General features: G+C 46.6%; 1 protein-coding gene across 1 annotated transcript in view; it reads right to left on the bottom strand.

Moving 5' to 3' along the window:
• Positions 1–2802: 2802 nt before the first annotated feature.
• The window catches only part of CTNNA1 (catenin alpha 1), a 198758-nt gene continuing 182178 nt past the window's right edge, over positions 2803–19382 (bottom strand). Inside the window, exons 11-18 of the mRNA XM_037061371.1 lie at positions 18796–18952; positions 11391–11591; positions 10677–10828; positions 8058–8168; positions 6710–6891; positions 6447–6552; positions 4806–4940; positions 2803–3978 (exon numbers count right to left, since the gene is read on the bottom strand). Of these exons, the coding sequence (XP_036917266.1) occupies positions 3691–3978; positions 4806–4940; positions 6447–6552; positions 6710–6891; positions 8058–8168; positions 10677–10828; positions 11391–11591; positions 18796–18952 (1332 nt within the window). The 3' untranslated portion in view covers positions 2803–3690. The remainder of the gene's footprint in view (positions 3979–4805; positions 4941–6446; positions 6553–6709; positions 6892–8057; positions 8169–10676; positions 10829–11390; positions 11592–18795; positions 18953–19382) is intronic.

Here is a 19382-nt window from a genome sequence, read left to right as displayed (position 1 = left end):
AAAGCCTCAGGATGCCAAGGGGAGATGGTTCTTAGGGGCCAAAGGGGAAGGACCTTGGGTCACGGTGAGGCAAGTCTCCCTGGTGCTCAGCCCAGGCCGCGCTGCTTTAGATTGTCCTCTCTGAGAGGATGGAGGATTTGGGCATTTCTGGGCAGGGCCCCGGTGCCTCCTCAGTTGCCTACTTTTGGCCTTCCAGAATCTTTTGATAGATGGGTTTAAATCAGTGAATGGTTTGGATGGTTCAACAGCTATTTCTCAAGCACGAACCAGGCCCCTTGGCTGGATGGTGTCTGTGCAAGACCAACACTGTCTGTTTCACTGGTGGTACTTGGATGATTTAGGTGGTAACATGAATATTTATCAAAATATATTTTGATGTATATTAGAAAAAAATGTAACTAGCACATGATTTCACAGATGTTGTTTAGGAGGAGGTGCGGTTAAAAAGTTAGTCTTTTAAGTATATAATGGTATTAAGTTTGGGATCATGATACAGCAATGATGATGACCGGGACACAAAAGGATGGGCTCACAGGGAGAGCACGGGGCCCTAGAAACCACCACCAGGGGGCAGTGTGCGTGCAGAGGGCAGGGCCACAGTGCCAGACACCCTGGGAAGAGGCACAGGGCAGCCAGCATGTCAGGTGGGGTGGTGGACAACCCAGAAAGCTTCATGCAGAAGCTTGACTTTTTAGGAGGTGTTTCTGTAAGATTCCTTTGCTACTAGGCAGAAAATGGATAATGGATGCTGGGGGCTGATGTAGGCCAGTTTAGGAACCTTTGCAGCAACCGAGGAGTAGGGCCTTGGCCTCTGCTGGACAGACATGGATAGGGGCTGGGGCTACTGGGGTCCTGGGCTCTAGGACATCCAGTAGATGAGGTGAAGCAGCTGAGGATGGACGTGGATCTGGAGCTGAAACCTGGAAGATAATTTGGAATGTGACAAATGATGGCAACAAAAGCCAGGAGAATGTTCCAAAGAGTCAGCTTGGATGCTGAGAGTCGGGGTGTGGTGGGCAAGCAGAGGGCGGCCAGAGCCTTCTGGGTCCAGCCCCACTGGAGTTCCCCAAGATTCAGTCGGTGCCCTGGGAACTTGGAGTCAGTGATGAACAAAATCAAAGTCCCCACCCCCATGAAGCTTACACTAGGAACAGACTTGTAAATGTCAAGCAAGTTCGGTGCTTTGAAGAGAGGACATGATAAGGATTTATCAAAGGTCTTCTCCATAGGGGACCTGAAGAGACACCTGAAGGAGATCTTAAGAGAAGACAGATAGGTCTCCGAGGACAGTGCATTCTAGGCAGTGGGACCACATGAGCAAAGGGCAATGACAAAGAATGGTGAGGGGAGAGACCGGAGAGGGCCATGAGCCTGAACCATCATTTTGGACTTTGGCTTCTACTGGGAGATGGAAACCACTGCACGGCTTCAGCCACGAGGACCCAGTCAGACTTGTTTTACAGGGATTATTGAGACTGGATTGGGGGGGAGGGTGTGGGGAACAGGATGACCAGGGAAGCTGGATGGGGAGGTTACTGCAGTGGTCTGGGTTGTGATGACTGGGAGTCGACCCCCTGGCACTCCACCCCCTTGTCCCCTCCCAGTGTCCATGTGACCAACAGAGTATGGTGGCAGTGATGGTACATTAGAGATCGGGTTTTGAGAAACCACTGTGGCTCCCATCTGGTTGCCATTCTCTGGATCATTCCCTCTGGGGAAGCCAATGACCACATTATAAGCTGCTTTGTGGGCGGGCCTACATGACCTGGAACCAAGGCCTGCCAGCAGCCACATGAGACCAATTCAGAACCTCCTGCTAAACTGTACTGGATTCCTGACCTTCAGAAACTGAGGTAATGTTTTAGCTGCTTAGCTTCAGGGCAGTTTGTCACACAGCAATAGGTATCTAGTATGATGACGACCAGGTGAAGTAAAGTGTTAAGAAGTAGTTGGACCCAGCATACATTTTAAAGCTATATGGACAGGTCAAGTTTGAGATATTAAAAAAGATCCATGTGGAGAGTTTAGTTGGCGGGCAGTTACAAAAGTCAAGTTACAGGAGAAGTTGGCACTGGGATTGTATTTAAAGGCAGAAGTCTGGTTAAAAATCAGAAGTGAGTAGAGCCAAAGAGGCCCAGGTACTGTGCCCTGGGGCAGCACCACTCTTCAAGGACTGGGACAAGGCGAAGGGGGAGCACGTGGTTCGGGAGACAGAAAACCAGAGCGGGGTGTCGCAGACCTCAAGTGAGGAACTTCCAGGAAGGGGGAAGGGTTTACCTGGCACTTGACCAATGAAGATGAAGAAAGCCAATCAGTCTGCTGATATGGAGGTGAGCCCCCTCCGTAGGGGGACGGCTGACAGGATGGCAGAGAATGGGACTGAGAAGGGATGACTATACCCCTCTCTTTAGGGGGTCTTGCTTAAGGTGGGATGTGTCTCTGGGAAGGGATGTGGAGTTAGGATCGGTTTTCTTTAGGAGGCTGCTACTGTGCAGGTATGGCTGTGAGCTGACGGGAACTCAGAAGAGAGGGGATGCTGTCCATGGAGACTTTCAGGACGCCTCCAAGGTTCTGACCTTCCCTTTGAAGGGTGCACATGTGAATTCCTGAGGTGGTGGGCATGGTCTTCCCTGGTGGGCTGTCGTGGAAGCTGTAAGCACAGGCTGTGCAGCCCGTGGCCTAGAGCCACAAACACAGTCTCCTTGGCTGGGACACTGCAGATGCTGCGGGCAAATCCAGATGTTTCGTGTAAAACTTGACTTTTCTGGGAGGCAAAGGAAAATGACGATGGCTTCTTAGACATGATTTAAAGGTAGACTTTATTGGGAAAGGTTAGTGTAAAAACATTCAAATTCATAAAATTTAAATAAGACAGTAAAATTATACCTTGTAGCTATAGTAATCGCTATATTAATCACAAATAAGGTAAAGTCTAAATTATTGCCTAAGCAAACACTATTTTGTTAGGCTTCTGTTGTGAGCCCAAGGCAGGAAACATTGCAGTTATTAGAAATGAGCCCAAATGATGTATTTGCATTCGAAGCTAAAGAAAGGGAAAAAAGCATGTTCTGATTACAACATCTAGCCTGACAAAAAGCAACTTTATTAATATGTCCTGCAGCAGAGTACATTAGTAATTGTAACCATGCACTAAAATTCTCATTTATGTCATAGGATCGGTTTTAAAAGAGTAATCAGTTTTCTGCATGATACATTGTTTTACTGAATTCCTGTGGTTTGTCCCTCTCAGGACTCTTCTAGGAACATTTCTTCTCCAGGGACAGCTTCTTGAGATACCCAGTTTGCTTACCCTGGGTCATCTTTGGTCATTTAATACCAGCCAACCTGCTGGGACCCAGGGCTGCTGGGAGGCCCTTCCCTGAACAAAGGGTGAGGCAGCTCTCCCCCTTTTCGTGAACCTTAATGCCACACTACACAGCTTGGTCAGAGTGTTTAACAAGTTACTGTGGGATTTTCTTTGGTTATGGAATTTTTATTTATTTAAGCTTATAAAAATATATCTAAAAATATGCTCCTGAATGCTGAAAGTATTTGTGACTGGCTTAAACACAAATATGTATTTCTCTGTGGAATCTCACATGAATGGTCTCCTTAGCAAATACATTTGAGTGAAGAACAGAGACTGATCTTAAGAGCTCTGAGAGGCGGGAACAGCTGGCTAGGGCAGCCTTAGATGCTGTCCATGGCTCTGAACTCGCTGAGGGCCTGCACAGGGTTCACGTGCTTCTTCTGAGATGCCCGTTTAATCTTGGTCTGTGTCTCATCCTGTTTCTCTCTCTTCACCAAGGGCTTTTTCTCAGGTGCCTTCATCTTCCATGACACAGCTGGGAGGTTGAGGGAAGCCATACCCTGAGACTTCTGGTATTTGGTGGAGGCCACATAGGATGCCTTCACTGTCTGCACCACGGCATTCATCAGGTTTTTGGCAGCCTGGATCAGGGACATGGCACTGTCCACCTAAGAGACACAAACATGGGGCAGTGAGGAGCACATGTCTGACCTCCTGCTCCAGGGCACGGCAACAGTCCCATTACTAATGAACTCTCCCCCCGTGGCTTGCTGCTCTTACCCAAATACCCTAAAAACACCCATTTCAGATCTTTTGAAGAAGAAAAGGTAAAATAGTAACAAAAATCTAAGGCATTTATTGCCTTGCCTGCCCTCACCCCTCAGCAAGTTTTTATTTACTCAGACAAACTGAAGGAGTCAGCCATAATAGACTTCACCCGCCGCTTTCAGTCCGGCCCAGGGGCACTGACATTGCAGCAGGTGAGCAGATGGCAGCTGTAGGTGCCACTAACACAAAGTTCCTTTGAAAAGCAAGTCTGTGCGGTTGGCAGGAGCCACAGGGAATTAGTGGAGCCCAGCACAGATACCACTTTTGCCCTGCCCCAGGTGACAAGGTCAGAACTGTGACATGGCAAAAAATGGGGGGTACTACTCAGGCACTCGGACAGGTAGAGGGGATTTCAAAAAGCCTTGATACATCATCTTTGCAATTTTTCAACGGGCTCAATTCTTCCACGGGGGAATAAAAGGAAGGAAGGTAGGTAGGTACCTTTTCCTAGGAAGAGGCCGGCTCGATCACGCACCACACAGTACTAAACAGAACAGTAGTTCAGCAGGGAGCGACGGAGAGGCAGCCCTTGGCCTCCTTGGACTAGGCAGGAACTTCAGGGATTCCCACAGCACACTCCCCAGTTCAGGGCGGGCGGGTAAGGAGGGTATGTGGACAAAGGCCAACCTATGCCCACCAACTACTTCGTTTCACAGATGAAACTTACCCCAGAGACCACGAGCTCCCCACCAAGGTTCTGCACCTCGGCCTTAACTTTGCTGCAGATGTTGAGCTGGTGGCAGTAGAGGGCGATTCGCTGCAGGTAGGCCAGCAGGTCCTGCTTGCAGGCTGAGTCTGGACACTGATGGGCAAGCAGGTTTAGCACAGAGCACACCAGGCCTGCCCCAAACCACACCCCCCAGGGACTGTTTCTAAACCTCAGTACTACCAAGAGGCTTCCCCTCTCCTTGCTGGAGCAAAGGGCATGAGAGACGAGTTACCCAATTACTTGGGGGCAGTCATAGCCCTGGGCTACTCTGCTTGGGCCCAGGCCCTGAAGGTGAGAAAAAGCCTCAGCAAGCAAGAGCTTGGTTCTGGAGAAAAGTCAAGAGTGCTCTGAGCTAGGAAATAACCCTCCCAGTAGCTGTTCTGCTCTGAGGCACGCTATCTGCTCAATTATGACATAGACTGTAAACACCTGATGAAAGGAGAGGTTCTCCTCCGGCAAAGATGGAGGAAGAGTAATCACAGCAAGAAAGCAAGCACTTGCAGACCCTGAGGTCTTCGCTAGGGTGGCTGCACTTAGGAAGCTTTACCCAAAGAAAGAAACACAAACGACCTCTCAAGTATGTACAGCAAGCGGTTCCCTCTGGGAGACTGGGCGCAGTGAGTGTGAGGGTGGTGTAGAGAGACCGAATTTTGGATTTTATTCTGCACAGCAGAGCCATATCTGATAGCAGTGAAGATGATCATGTAGGAAGACTGTACTGACAGCTGAGGGGAGGGGAGAGGAGAGGCCACAAAAAGCCGTCCAGGCGCCAGGCTGTGGGGGTCCGGCCTGAGCTGGTAGTGGAAGAGAGGAAAGACTGGATGGGTCAGGATTCTTGGGGCTAGAGGAGATGTCAGGGTTAGTACTGGATTCCGTGAAAGAGTAGAGTCAGGATGACTTCTGAACCTATAAAGGGAAAGGGCTTGAGCAAGGAGGCACCAGGACGCAGGCTGAGAGGCTGGCTACCTCAGGGAAAGGGGCTGGAGTGAAGGGCGTATAACTGTGTAGAACTCTAACTGAGAAACAGCCTCTCATAAGTCTTGAAGCATCCAGGAAAATGCAAACCTTCCAGGAGTTACGAGGCACATTTTTTCATAAAGGGTTTTTTATGAAGGCTGGGTAGTTGAGAACCCCCAGTGCTGAGGACACTGACGATTGTCCCCAACTGGGTACATGAGGCAGATTCTTATGTGAAGTAAATCCACCAGGAGAGGCACTCACGAACCTGTGTCAGTCAGTGTGTTTGGCTGCAGAAGCAGCGCCTGCCTGGAGCTGAAAGTCAGAAGGGAACTCAGAATAAACGCATCGCCAGTAGAGGCTGGCTTTTATCTGTCAAGAATTCAGGATAGACACACCTGCTCCAGATACGTACTCTACTACAAACTGTGCTTGCCTCTTCAGACATGTGAAAAGAGAAACAGGAATTCATAGACCCTTCAAAATCGATGCTGGTGAGCTAAGAACAATTTTTTTAGATGAGAAGAGTGTGTTGTATCCTGTGAAAATGACTGTTACTGCCACCTCAGGAAGGGACTGTGCCGGGCTGCCTGAGTCCCTGGGTGAACTTAAAAGACCCCACATGGCAAGTGTGTCACTCACATGGTCTGCAATGGTACGACCAAGCTTGTCCATCCTGGATCCTGCCTCAGCAATTTTCTTGGCAGCACTGATCACATCTGATGTATTTTTGAGCGGTCCTTTACCTCTGATGAAAGAGAACAAGGGTCATTGCAGATGAAGCCCTTTGGTGGGAGAAGAGAGAAGACGGCTACCGGGCAGGGTGGCCCTGCCTGTCCGATGTGACCTGTGGGGCGGAGAGCTGCCCCTGGGGCGGGCAGCTGGTGAGGCCGGGCACTGCTCACCGGGTGAAGTCGGTCATCTCCATCATGATCATGCACATCTGCTTGGCCAGCACGATGATGTCGTTACCACTGTCATCCCATTTGGACACCTCGGCATCCAGCTTGCTCTTTTCTTCCTGGAAGCTGGCCACCTGTTCCGCAATCTTTGCTTTTTGCTCTTGGGGAAGCTGAGCCATGATTGCCTAAAATCAGAAGCACAGAAAGCTCTTACATGAAGAGAATATGACATTCTCACAGTGCATTAGCCAAAAACATTTCCACCGAGTGTTCTATGGCATAGATAGGGTAATGCTTTAATAGGTTTCATTTTGCCTGAAGGGCCATTTCTTCTCACTTTGCCTAGAAGTTTATGGCAGCCTGAATTCCCAACCCACTTTTAAGAACAAGTTTTAGTGTGGAAGAAAACAAGAATGTGAGGGGTAGAAGACGAATGTGGAAGCTTCGTGACCACACTTGCACATAAACTGAACCTGCTTAATGTAATTCTGTAGAAGTTTCATCCTGTCTCCTGCCGTGGAGAGTGGAGATGAGAGGCGGGCTAGTTAACGCTCGCACCCTTTCCCTGGCTGGTGCCAAACCGCCATTTCCTGTGGCTGCACTGCCTCCCCGACTTGTCAAGGGGAACGGGAAGTAGTTTTAGAATGTAAATTCTACAGAGGCAAGAGAGGACCTTCTGAGGAATAGACATTTCACATATTTCAGTAGCATTTAAAGCTTATCAAAGCAACCTGAGGAGGCCTGATGCCCAGTGCCATCTCCCTGGCCTCCTCCCCACTCAGCTTCCCAAAAGGCTCATGATCAAGTGGGGCCTAAAGCAGGGAGGTACTCACTGTTCAAAATTATTTTTGAGAAGTGAAAAAAAGACTCCTTAGAAATATTCTAGGCATACTCCCCCAAACATAAATGCTACTAATTGAAGATTAAACGACTCAGATATATGCAAGGGCTCTGATTTTCTTAAACGTACCACTTATTTTTTTTAAACCTGAAATAAATCGTTCACACCCATGGTACCATTGAGATGGGCAGGAGAGCAGTTGTTTTTGATTCCACAACCCTTTTAACAAACATTGTGTTGGTTAGATCCTGGGGATCTCCCGACGCAGGACTCAGTCATCAACCGAAGCTCCCGGGCCCATGTTCCTGCCCTGCTCCCAACGGAGGACACACTTTGGGGACCTACCATTGACTAGTAGGTACCACAACTTAGGTTAACATCCTGCTGCCATAAAAAAATAAAAGAGGGAAAACAGGGTTCACAATACAGAGAGTGGCTTCCTGGAAAAGAAAAGCTAAGACCTGAGAGGGGCAGGGAAGGTCGGCAGAACAAGCCTCACTGACTCCTCACCCGCGCACTCTGGCCAGCTATCAGCTGGTCATCTTCCGTCTGGATGCTTGTCCTGCTTCGCACATCAAAGTCTTCCGTCTCAAAGTCAGAGTCATCCAACTCCTCAGGAGTCTGTCACCAAAAGAGAGATTATAAGTCAGACACAACCTTGGGCTTCCAGATGTCCCAAGCCTCTCAGCCCATACCCTGGGCCTGGGCTGAGGGTTCGGGATTTTCATGAGCAGTATTCTAAACAGGTGTGGGTAATGAAGCTAAAATCACCCACTATTCACCTGAGACCCTGCCTCGCTGATACACGCGTAAGTGGTTCACCCGACAAGCGGTAGGGGAGAGAGCACCACCCACACTTTCCAAAGAGCCCAGAGGCTCCTTTCTGGGGGCTGGGGCTTCAACAAAGAGAGTCAAGACTCTCTTTGATAAATGTGTTTTACTTTTTAATGTACTTGTCCAATAGCTATATCTAAAAACAAAGGTAAGAACTGTTCTGGGTAGAAAAGGTACTGTATTAAGAATACGTTGTATTTTATACAACGTTAAGCAGATTCTTAAACTTTCCTACTTTATAACAAAAAGAAAATTACATGAAATAAAAAATAATGGGCCTTCTCGTAAGTTACCAAAGGCTGCTTTGAGGAGTAAAATTAAACAATGTAGTTTATTTGTTTTCCCCTTGATAAAAGGAAAAAGAATGTGGCAGGTAAGGTCTGAGCAAACACCAAACGGACTGACTGACTGGTGGTCCTAGCTCTGCTTGAATTATGAAATAAAATTCTTATTTTGCACAACCTCCAGCCTCGCCTGATTAGCTGCTGACTTGAAATATGTCTTCTCCAAGTTACCAGGAACGGGGTAGCAGGCAGAAAGGCTGGAGCTGGTTCTCAGACCAGCCTGCCTGTGACAAGAGGGCACCGGGCAAGTCCCTCATCTGCATCAGGACCTACTCTAAGCCCAGCCCCAGGACTTGCTGTGAAGTTCAAAGGAGAGGACATGTGAGAAAGCATCTGAAAACTACTCAGAGTGTGTACATGTGCAACAGCCAGGCCTGTCCCTCAGTGAGATGAAGGACAGCAGAGGACACACAAAACACCAGTGAGCAACAGAGAGCATGCCAATGCAGGGTCCTGCAGTCTGCCCTGGGCGTGCAGAACACTATGCCACCACTGCCCATTTCACTCCTTCCAGAGCAGGCATAGGAATCCAAGCGGCCCGCCTGCCCCCAAGATGCAATTTCTCAGAAACCTACTTGCTTCCCCAGAATGGAGACTCTGGAATTTGCAAGCATCTTGGAGGGTATGCGGTGTCAGCCCTCTTAAATCCCCAAAGGCATTAACCTCTTTATCATTAAAGGTTTCTTTTAGTCTATTTCTAGGTGTCGTCTTCATGGAAAGAACTCTGGAGAAAAGGGCTGTGTTCTCTGCACCACTGAGTTTAACCTTGCATTCAGCCAGGCCTCTGCAGAACATCCATTTTTCTTTAGCAGCACCAAGACTGAGGAAAGCAAAAGGCTCCCCAGCTCTCTGCCCCCAACCCCAACATGTGCAAGGTGGAATGGGGCCTGCAGGAACAGCCAGCAGCCAACCAGGCAATCCCTGAACATTTTTTCTCCCTCCTCATCCCAGAGCAATGCAGTGTTGCCCAAGAGCTTCTGCACTGCATATAAAATGCATCCAGCCTAACACAATCGCCTTAGAAATAAATGGCCTTTGTTTCCAGCTGACAGTGGGCTAGGTTCCACAGGCTACCACCAGACTGAGGGAGGGGATAAAAAGTGGGACAGCATTCCTGTCTACCTTGGAAGGTCTGACTAGCAAACCTTGAAGGTGTGTGTAAATGAAAACCTTCTGACTCAACAAGATTAACAGCAAAACAGCCACCCATGCCACGGGCAGGCCCTGCTCTCAGCTTCCAGAGCCCCATGCTTATGCTCAGAACAGCATGTGAAGGATAGCAGCGAGACCCAGGCCTAATACCCTGGGGGCGTGCACTACAGAGTGGTTGGTAGCTTCTCAACCTGTTTGTCTATGCCAGCCCAGGGGGGTCCCTTTGGACCTTCAGATGGTGAGAGGTCTGCTCCCTGAGAGGATGGGTCAGTCAGGGCCCTGAGTAGGGAGCATTTCATTCAGCTGTGGTGAGACGGCTCAAGGCCTGGCCATGAACCAGGGAATACAAGCAAGAGCTGCCACAGTCCCTCATTCTCACCCTGAACACACTGGGTTCTAGCATCCTGCCTGCCACCCCTTTAAAGAGAGGCGTGCTCCATGTGAATTTCATCCTGCATTCAGGAAATATCCCTCCTCCTAAGTTACCTGAAAGGCCTTTGTTTTACACGGTTTCCCTCTACCTCAAATGGAAACTTCATACTGTGGTGACTGCTTGCCCTAAATTAAATCACCACGGCCAGCTCATACCAGCTTCTATTCTCAACCTGAGTTTGGGCTCTAAACATGCAACTGAAAGTCATTTTAGACAATGTAATTAAATATATTCTTTCTAACAGCTTTTACATTCATGGTTTTAATATACTGCCAAAGCATCTACTGAGTTCCAGAATGATGCATTGCTCAAGTTTAGCAAATAAAAAGAAAGAGCTGTTAAAACATCTGAAATGCAGTTACTGACCCTTATCATCAACACTGCTTTCCTGATGTCCCGGATGCCATCGTACACCAGGCGGGAGGCATCGATAAACTCATTCTCATCCATGGGCTGGGCAGGGTCCGAGCTGAGGGCTTCCACAGCAGCTTCTACTTGCTCAGTGAAACGCGGCATAACTGTGCAGAAAAGAGGCATGACAGACCCCGCTGGCCCAGCAGACACTGTCATTCCACCAGCCCTCCCTAAATCCCTCGCCCAGAAAGAGGCCAGGTGTACAACGAGGAGCCTCTGCTTCTACATATGTGACAAATATTAATGGGGGAAATAAATGCCCTATTTTACAAAGACTCAAATCACCAGTTTTGTCTCTGACCAGGTTCTACAGTATAGGATTTAGATGGTTAAGAACTTAAGTGAGACTGATGTGAGGTGTTGCTTTAAGAATGGGGCCCTCCTTAACTTAGCCTTTATTCACTAACAGAACACGTAACTCAAAAGTTCATCTCAAATAGTGTGTTCAAAATATTTCCATCATTAATCATGGGACCCACTTGAAGGAAATATGTTTGTGAGGCCTTAATTTGTCTGACAAGTCTGATGCACAACCCAAAACTCTTGGCTTAAGACCTGAGTCCTGATTTCCTATTTCCCAACCACAGAGCCTGGACTAATGAGATGGCCCAGCCCACCAGACTGTCTCTGTGTGGGGAGCACCGGTGAAGCAGGACATTCCCGTACCTGTGTTGGAGAGAAGCTTGGTAGCTTCCAGCACCTTCTCTGTGTAGACCCCTGGCTCATAGTTGTCCATCTCTGAGGTGACTACATGAATGACCCGAGCTGCCCGGCCTCGGATTGCACCCGCTGTGCGGTCCAGCCCATCTACATCTTTCTCTTGGAGAGCAATGACACATTTGTTCACATCTTCCAATATGTGATTCTCTGGGGAACAAGCAAAAAGAGTGAGGGAGGAGGCCTTCCACAGGAAGGGGACAATTATTTTTCCTTTACATTTTTTTCAATTACTTTTGACATACAAGTTTTCAGGTGTACAACATAGTGATTAGACATTTGTGTAACTTATGAAGTGAACACCCACCTGACACCATAGTTATCATAATACTGACTATACCCGTCTATGCTGAAATGACAATTACTTGTAAGTCGGTGTGTACCACTCAATGCCGGCGAAAAGTTGTGACAAAAGCTGTACATGTGTCATTTCACTGAAGAGAACAGATTAACTATTGGATTAGCTGTTCCACGGAAATTCAACTTATAATCACCTCCAAGCATAACAATCTTCATTCCACATTTAAAAATAGAGAAAGAGACCCATCTTTAAGGCAAAGCTGTTCAGCCGGGCAGACAATTCAGAGAATAAAAACCTTAACTTCTCTTTACCTTAAATAATTTCACTGACCTTGTATCCAGAACAAAGTCTGAATTAGAAGGCAAGGTTCACTCAGACCATCCCCCCAGCCCCTCCCTCCAGGAGATGCCAACAGCACTCTGACAATCCGCCGAGAAGCCGGTACCGCCCTGGGACAGGAGATGGTGCTGGGAAGCAGACGGAAGCCTCTAGGAGGGTGCTGAGGGAGCGGACCCCAGAGGAAACATTTTGTAACCTTTGTGTGGGCTACGGGGCAGGCCTATTGTGATATTTGTGGAAATCCTGGAATACTATTAAGCTGACAAGTGGCTCCTACCAGACACAGAGCTAGAATCGGAAGGCCCATCAAAAACTATTTTCCCTCAAAGTCAAACGCTTCACAATAGATCCCCAGAACCTCAGAATAAGGAGTTTGCCTCAATCTCATCAATAGTCACAAAGTTTAGACAATCCAGATGTTCAAGAGCAAAGTGGGTAATAAATTATGGGCACTACACAGCTGTCACAATGGATGAGGCTGATCTGTAGGGACAGGCCCAGAAGGGGAAAGGGAGGGAGCTCAGTCACCCAACGACGACTGGCAGCCAGAATGACGGTGCTGCCCGGGCTCCACGGGCTGGGTGGGCAGGGAACACAAAGGAAAGCCTCAGGTTTGCTACCAAACTAAACATACTCTTACCATATGATCCGGCAATCACACTCCTTGGTATTTATCCAAAGAAGACAAAAATTTATGCCCATATAAAAACCTGCATATAGATGTTTATAGCAGACTTATTCACATAACTGCCAAAACTTGAAAGCCACCAAGATGTCCTTGAAGTGGGTGAACAGATAAACCAAACTGGCACATCTAGACAATGGAATATTTAGCACTAAAAAGAAATGAGTTACCAAACCATTAAAATACATGGAATAATCTTAAATACATAGTATCACTAAGTGAAAGAAGCCAATCTGTAAAGCCAATACACTGCATGATTCTGACTACATGACACTCTGGAAAAGGCAAACTATTGGAGACAGTAAATAGATCAGGGGTTGCCAGAGGCTGGGGGAAGGAGGGATGAACAGGCAGCGCAGAGATTTTTTAGGGCAGTGAACGCTCTAGATGATACTACAGTGACAGGTCCAATGGTTCAAAACCATATAATGTAAACCACTGAAAGTGTACAATAATGTATACTATGGACTTTGAGTTATTTAATTGTAACAAATGTGTCACTATGGTGGGGTTGTTGAAATGGGGAAGGCTGTGCACGTGTAGAAACAGAAATTAGATGGGAAACTCTCTACTTTCCTTTTAATTTTGCTGTGAACCTAAAATTGCTCTGAAAGTCTTTAAATGTCAATCAATATCTTTCTAAGGAAAGGAAGGGAAATGTAGTAAGAATTCCTATTATAAAAGGGGAAAACAAACAACCACAATACAGTTAAAAAGGCTGTAATTTAGTGTCTACTAAGTAAAAAATTAGACTTGTTAGGATTTAAACTCTGTACTATTTAAAGAGAAAACATATTAAACTACACATTAAACTTTCTACATAAACAAATTTGAGGGGGTAATATTTGAACCAGTTGTAAGAATTAATGGAGTTCTGACAGGTGTAGCTTAGTTGGGCGTTGTCCAGGAAAGTGAAAGGTCACACGTTTGATTAATGGTCAGGGCACATGCCAGGGTTGTGGGTTCCGTCCCCAGCTGGGATGCGTACTGAAGGCAACCGGTCAACAGTGTGTGGCTGCCCCTTGCACACCCCCGTACTGGGGACTGGGGACCCTTTGGTTTGGTGCTCAATCCACTGAGCCACACCAGTCAGGACTTTTCTTCTACTTTTTAAAAACAAATTTATTTTTAGAGGTAAGTGAAGAAAGGGAGAAAGAGAGGGAGAGAAACACCCATGTGGGAGAGATACATTGACTGGCTGCCTCTGGGGACCTGGCCTGCAATCCAGGCATGTGCCCTGACTGGGGACTGAACCAGCAAGCTTTTGGTTCCCAGGCGGGCACTCAATCCCCTGAGCCATTCCAGCCAGGGCTACATATTTTCTACCCTCACTGACCAGCTGTGTCTAGGAAGGTCCCGCCAGCAGAGGCCAACACACACCCAGGACACAGCATCGACCCTGTTCTCTACACTGGAGCGCTGGGAGGAAACCGACTTTCTGCTGGACGTGTGCAGATGTGGGAGGGCTGGAGGTGCCCACACTGACTTACACCAAAAATTACTTAAGCTTTAGTTGAAATTCCCAGGAAACTCAGCATGGGCCCAGTATAAGTAGACACACTGATCTGTACCCCATTCATTAAAGACTCTGCTGACTCAGTACAGTCTTTTTTTGTAGGTGCTTCTAATGGGGGTGTGGGCACCCCCCACACATACAATGTTCTATCTACAAGGGATCGTACTATGGACACGTTGATGCCTGTTTTTCATCTGGAAACTTTTCCAGGGCTATCTCTACAGACCTACCTCATCTATTTTAAAGGCCATGGAGTACCCTATTAATAGATGGAGGGGCCATAATTCACTCATCTAGCCTTCTCTCACACATTTTGGTTGAAGTGAACATCCTTGTACAGGTATTTTGGAAAGCATTTGTGTACACGTCTCTGGGGAAAGTTTCTAGCAATGGGTTTTTGCTAAATCAAAGGCATGTATGTTTAAAGTAGATTATCTGGTGCCTAATTACCACCCAGGAACCAAGCCAAGTGGCGTTCTCCAAAAAGGATGCGTAACTTGTACTTCAGTCCACAACGTCCGACAGGGCCTGTGCTACAAACATCTTTCTTGATGCCAGCTTACACACACACAGGATAATGCGTTATATAACGAACTTAATAAATAACAGGAAATATTCTGAGTGATTGACATTTAACTAAACGGTAGCCATTTCTTTTAAAAAAAAAATCACAATTAACGAGTAAACTGGAGAAGTACTGACTTGCCTGAGATCACACAGGTCACATGGCTAGTGGGCATGGGAGTCAGCTACCTATGCCTCTTCCTCAAAAGAGAGGAACTCTTCAGTTCTGCACTTTTGCGATTAAAACACAAAAACAAAATTATCTACAATAACCCTTTTATTCAATGTGTGTCGTCCCAGAGTATCTCATGCGATACATTACGTTTCTAAGAACATTTGGTAAAAAATGTAACAAGCCAATTAGAATCAACTGAATCTTTAAAAGTAAAAAAAAATTTAAAACGTAACCAAAACTTCCACATGTAAGCAGAGTAAACAAATGAGAAAGTAAATTGCATTTCCAGGGAAAACGTTTATCAAATACAATTCAAATGAAATTCAAACAGTCTTTATCACTTTGATAAATTTCAAACCACCATCCTTAAGGGATCAGTCCATGTAAATATATTCAGTTTGCTGAATGCTCACTAGCATCCTCAACTATCCCCAGTATTTACTAGGCAACACTCTGAACAGAATGGCTTGGGAAAAGAAGACTGTATGCCCTCTTCCCCGGGGGTGGCGTGCATGTACCTATTTTTCCAAGTGCCACTGTCTCAGACTTGATGCAGTGACCCCAGTCCCCCTGCCCTGCAGATTCAGAAAACACTGGCATCAGGGTCTTGGTGACTTCCCCAGATTACTAGATTTATACACAAGATGATCACTACCTTTTTTTATTAAATCCTCATCCAAGGGTATTTTTTTAAAATATTTTATTTATTTATCTTTAGAGGGGAAGGGAAGGAGAGAGGAAGAGAAACATCAATGTATGGTTGCTTCTCGTGCATCCCCTGCTGGGAACTGGCCCCTGCCGGGAACTGGCCTGCAACCCAGGCATGAGCCCTGACTGGGAATCGAACCGTGATCGTCTGGTTCACAGGCCCGTGCTCAATCCACTGAGCTACACCAGCCAGGGCCCAAGGGTGTTTTTTAAGTGGTTTAGAGGGAGGGAGAGAAAGAGAGAGAAACATCCATCAGTTGCCCCCATATGCACCCTGACTGGGGATTAGACTTTGGTGTAGGAGACGATGATCAAACTGGCAGAGCCACCCGGCCAGGGTTGACAATTACTTTTTGAACCATAAATTTAGGATATGCTTTGTGATGTAAGTATGAGGGAACTTTTGGAACCAATGGAACAGAATATCAGGAACAACAGAAATAAAACAGCATAGGGTCCTCTCAGTCTTATTTCCTAAATAACTGCCCCTTGGATGGGCTACAGCAAACATCCAGTCCCCATGGATTCCCAAAGGGAATGCAATGGTGGAAAATTATTAGTGGAAATATCCCACAAAAACTCTCACAATGCCAAAGGGCCACCAGGCCCCAAAGAGTAGAGAACCACCACTCCAGGAAGTCAAGCAGCATTCTCATTTTTCATGTGGCAACGTTTTATGAAGCCCACCAGCCTTAAGCCAAACCCCATGCTGGGCACTTGCCTGCCGGCCCTTCTACTCAGAAACACACTCGCCTCACTGAGGGGATTCCTGAAGCACCAGTGTGTAAGGGTGAGGGGAAACTGGCCAAGGGGGCAGGTCAGGGAGAGGCCAGGCCAGGGCTTCTTACCTAAAGACTGCCTGTGACTACTGCAGACGGCACCTGCTCTCCAACCCATGAGCATGTCCAGAGGTGCCAAGTCGCACAAGGACCAAGATCTGGGGCGAGTGAGGGTCTGCCCAGTTAAAACTGAGGTTATTCTCAATGACAGCCAACCAAGACTTCCCTACAAAGGCTGTATGTCATGTGATATGGGGAGACATCTCTAGTGCCCCCCCCCCAAAAAGTGCTAAAGCTGCCACGGTGGAGGCACGTATGTGAAGACATCTCGGAGCCCGAGTGCCAGAAACCAACTGGTTACTGCAGAACTCTGCACGGGCGTTTGCCTGTCTCCTCCCTTCATCCTGCGCCCCTAAGAAGTATGCCATAAAAATTAGAGGAATTGTTAATTATTTAATATTTGATAATCCTAAGAAAGTCTGTGACAAAACATCAGAGAAACACACCAGGGCAGACCTCCAAATCTGAAACCACTACCACTTTCTGACTAAAAATCGCTCTGTGTTTTACATGATAGCAGAAACTGCCTACACTCCATCAAGTCAACCTGTGTACTTTCCATGTTGGCGTAAAAACCAAACATACCCAAAAAAGTGCATCTGTTAAAGAATTTGATTTCTCTTTGCCATTCTTCTGTGTTGTGTTACATATCCTAAAGATACTGCCTGGATCCCCGAGCCGCTGCTGCAGAATCCCTCTTGTTCTTTGATTTGAAGGATGATGCATGAGGGGCCTCTGATGCTCTTACATTTTTCTTTTGCTTTAAGAAAGACTGAAAACCCCTCGAGACCAAGCCTGAGAGAGACCCACCCGGATCACGAAAAAGGAGGTTCGGGAGTGGCAGCTTTCTCCAGAGGGGGCTTTGCACCCAGAGTTCAGAATTAGCTGTTTTGATCGAATTTAAAAGTGCTGTGAAGGTGGAATGTTTTTCTCTAAACCTATGAGAAAGAATAATTCAGTACTTCATTGGGAAAAATAATGAAAGGCCTTGATTTCCCAAAAAAGCCAGGCTGCATTTTGGGCATCTGCAAAGATGTGCTTGCAGGTGGGTTTTTGTTTTGAAGTCCCAGCGCCTGTAACCTGGCCACTCTACAGTGGCACGCCTCACTCCCTTCTGTGCAGTTTACACACTGCCTGCTCCTTACTCTATCGATTAGAGCCACCAATCCCAAGGAAAGCAGGCATGGACAGGGGAACATTGGTATGCAGAACACTCTGTCCCCTTATAAGGTCACCGCCTGAGGACTGTGCCGCGTGCATGTTCTTAGGCCTGCTTCTCTTTCAAGCTCCATTGCCATTTGCACCTCCCACCTTCCAGCCTATGGCTCCCTAGGGTGACAGGTAGTTTCGGCCCTACAAGTACCCAGCCGCTGGCACTGCCCACAGCTGCTGGCCTCAGGAAGACTGGCACCTCCAGACAGCAGGCAGCACAGCCAAGGGCAGCAGAGGCCCCATTAAATGGAAAATGCATTTATACTCGCTCAACTCGAAGGAGATGGATTGAAATTTATCTCTGTATGATAAACAGTGAATTGCAGTTGACAGACATTTTCTATATGAATGCAATTTACTATCATTACCAGTTTGTTTATATAATGAAATCAACTGTTTTTGTGAGGTGAATTACTCAGATTTATTTTTGCAAGTTCATAATTAAATGGCACTTAAATATTTCCTCTCTGTTTTCTGTCTGTGCATCATGCAGACAGAGTCTTTCAAAAAGTAGGCAGTTCAACTATGATCACTTGTGAGGGAGAGAGAAGATTTACAAGCAAGGAAAAAAAATATTTCACAAAAGAAACTAAAGGTGATGGTGTTGGGATTCCTGTCTCCTAAATTTCCCCGGCTGATGACAAGTAACCACAGCCTCTACTGGGACAAAGGACATACCTTTTCTAAACACAACAGCAGGAAGAGGGGTGGATGGCTGTGGTGCTGTACAGGTCACAGGTGCAAACCTCTGCCAGCCAGCTTTCCAACTCATGCTTCTAAGATCAAGACCAGCCCCATCATGAGGCAAACCCTCTAATGCCACCTCCCCCACTGGCTAGGGGTCCGTGGTAGCTCTTTTTGTTTTGTTTTTAATTAAAATGAAAACCAGCACAATATATCACTAGAATAATTTATCTGCCCAGACTTGGGGGCATTCTGATCATCAACTATTACAACTTTGGCAAAAGGAAGTATGTACACCCTCACACAGTTCTCTAGGGAACCAGCTCATTACCTGAGACAGCCAAGAAGTCATCGATGGAAGTAATGTCATCGACAGCATCAGTGAGAACGCGGACTTGTTTTTCCCACTGTTCTTTAAAAAGATCCATATTCTCCTGGGCCAGTTTACTCTGCGGTTTTGCTGCTAAAGCCAAAGCAGCATTGATAACCTGCAAAGACAGTAAAGTTCACTGCTGACCTTTCAGAGGCATCAGAATAAAGCAGGTGGGGTAGCACGGTCAGTAGAGTGGCTGCGGCTGTCTCACATGCCTCTCACAGGACAATGCAAATTTCACCATAACACAAAGACAGAAGTGTTAAACAACAGGTTTTTATATGTGAATGTAGAAGCAGCATGTTTGAAATAGAGGAATACAGTAATACATTAAAACTATGGACAATTACAAATATAATCTAGTATTTCCACTCTGTGATAGCAACTCTGTAATTTTTGATACTATATTCTAGGCTTTTTTCTCCTTGTATACATATGTATGTAAACATGCCACAAAATACAAAATAAGAATTAAATGGCACATAAAACTATCTTGTTTCTTCTTTTAAATACTTCATATCATTAAATACCTGTTTAAAGCGTTA

Source organism: Sturnira hondurensis, unplaced genomic scaffold (assembly GCF_014824575.4).
Source record: "Sturnira hondurensis isolate 20B ecotype Veracruz unplaced genomic scaffold, ASM1482457v3 Scaffold0001120, whole genome shotgun sequence".
Classification (NCBI taxonomy): Eukaryota; Metazoa; Chordata; class Mammalia; order Chiroptera; family Phyllostomidae; genus Sturnira; species Sturnira hondurensis.
This window is presented reverse-complemented; position numbering and strand designations above follow the sequence as displayed.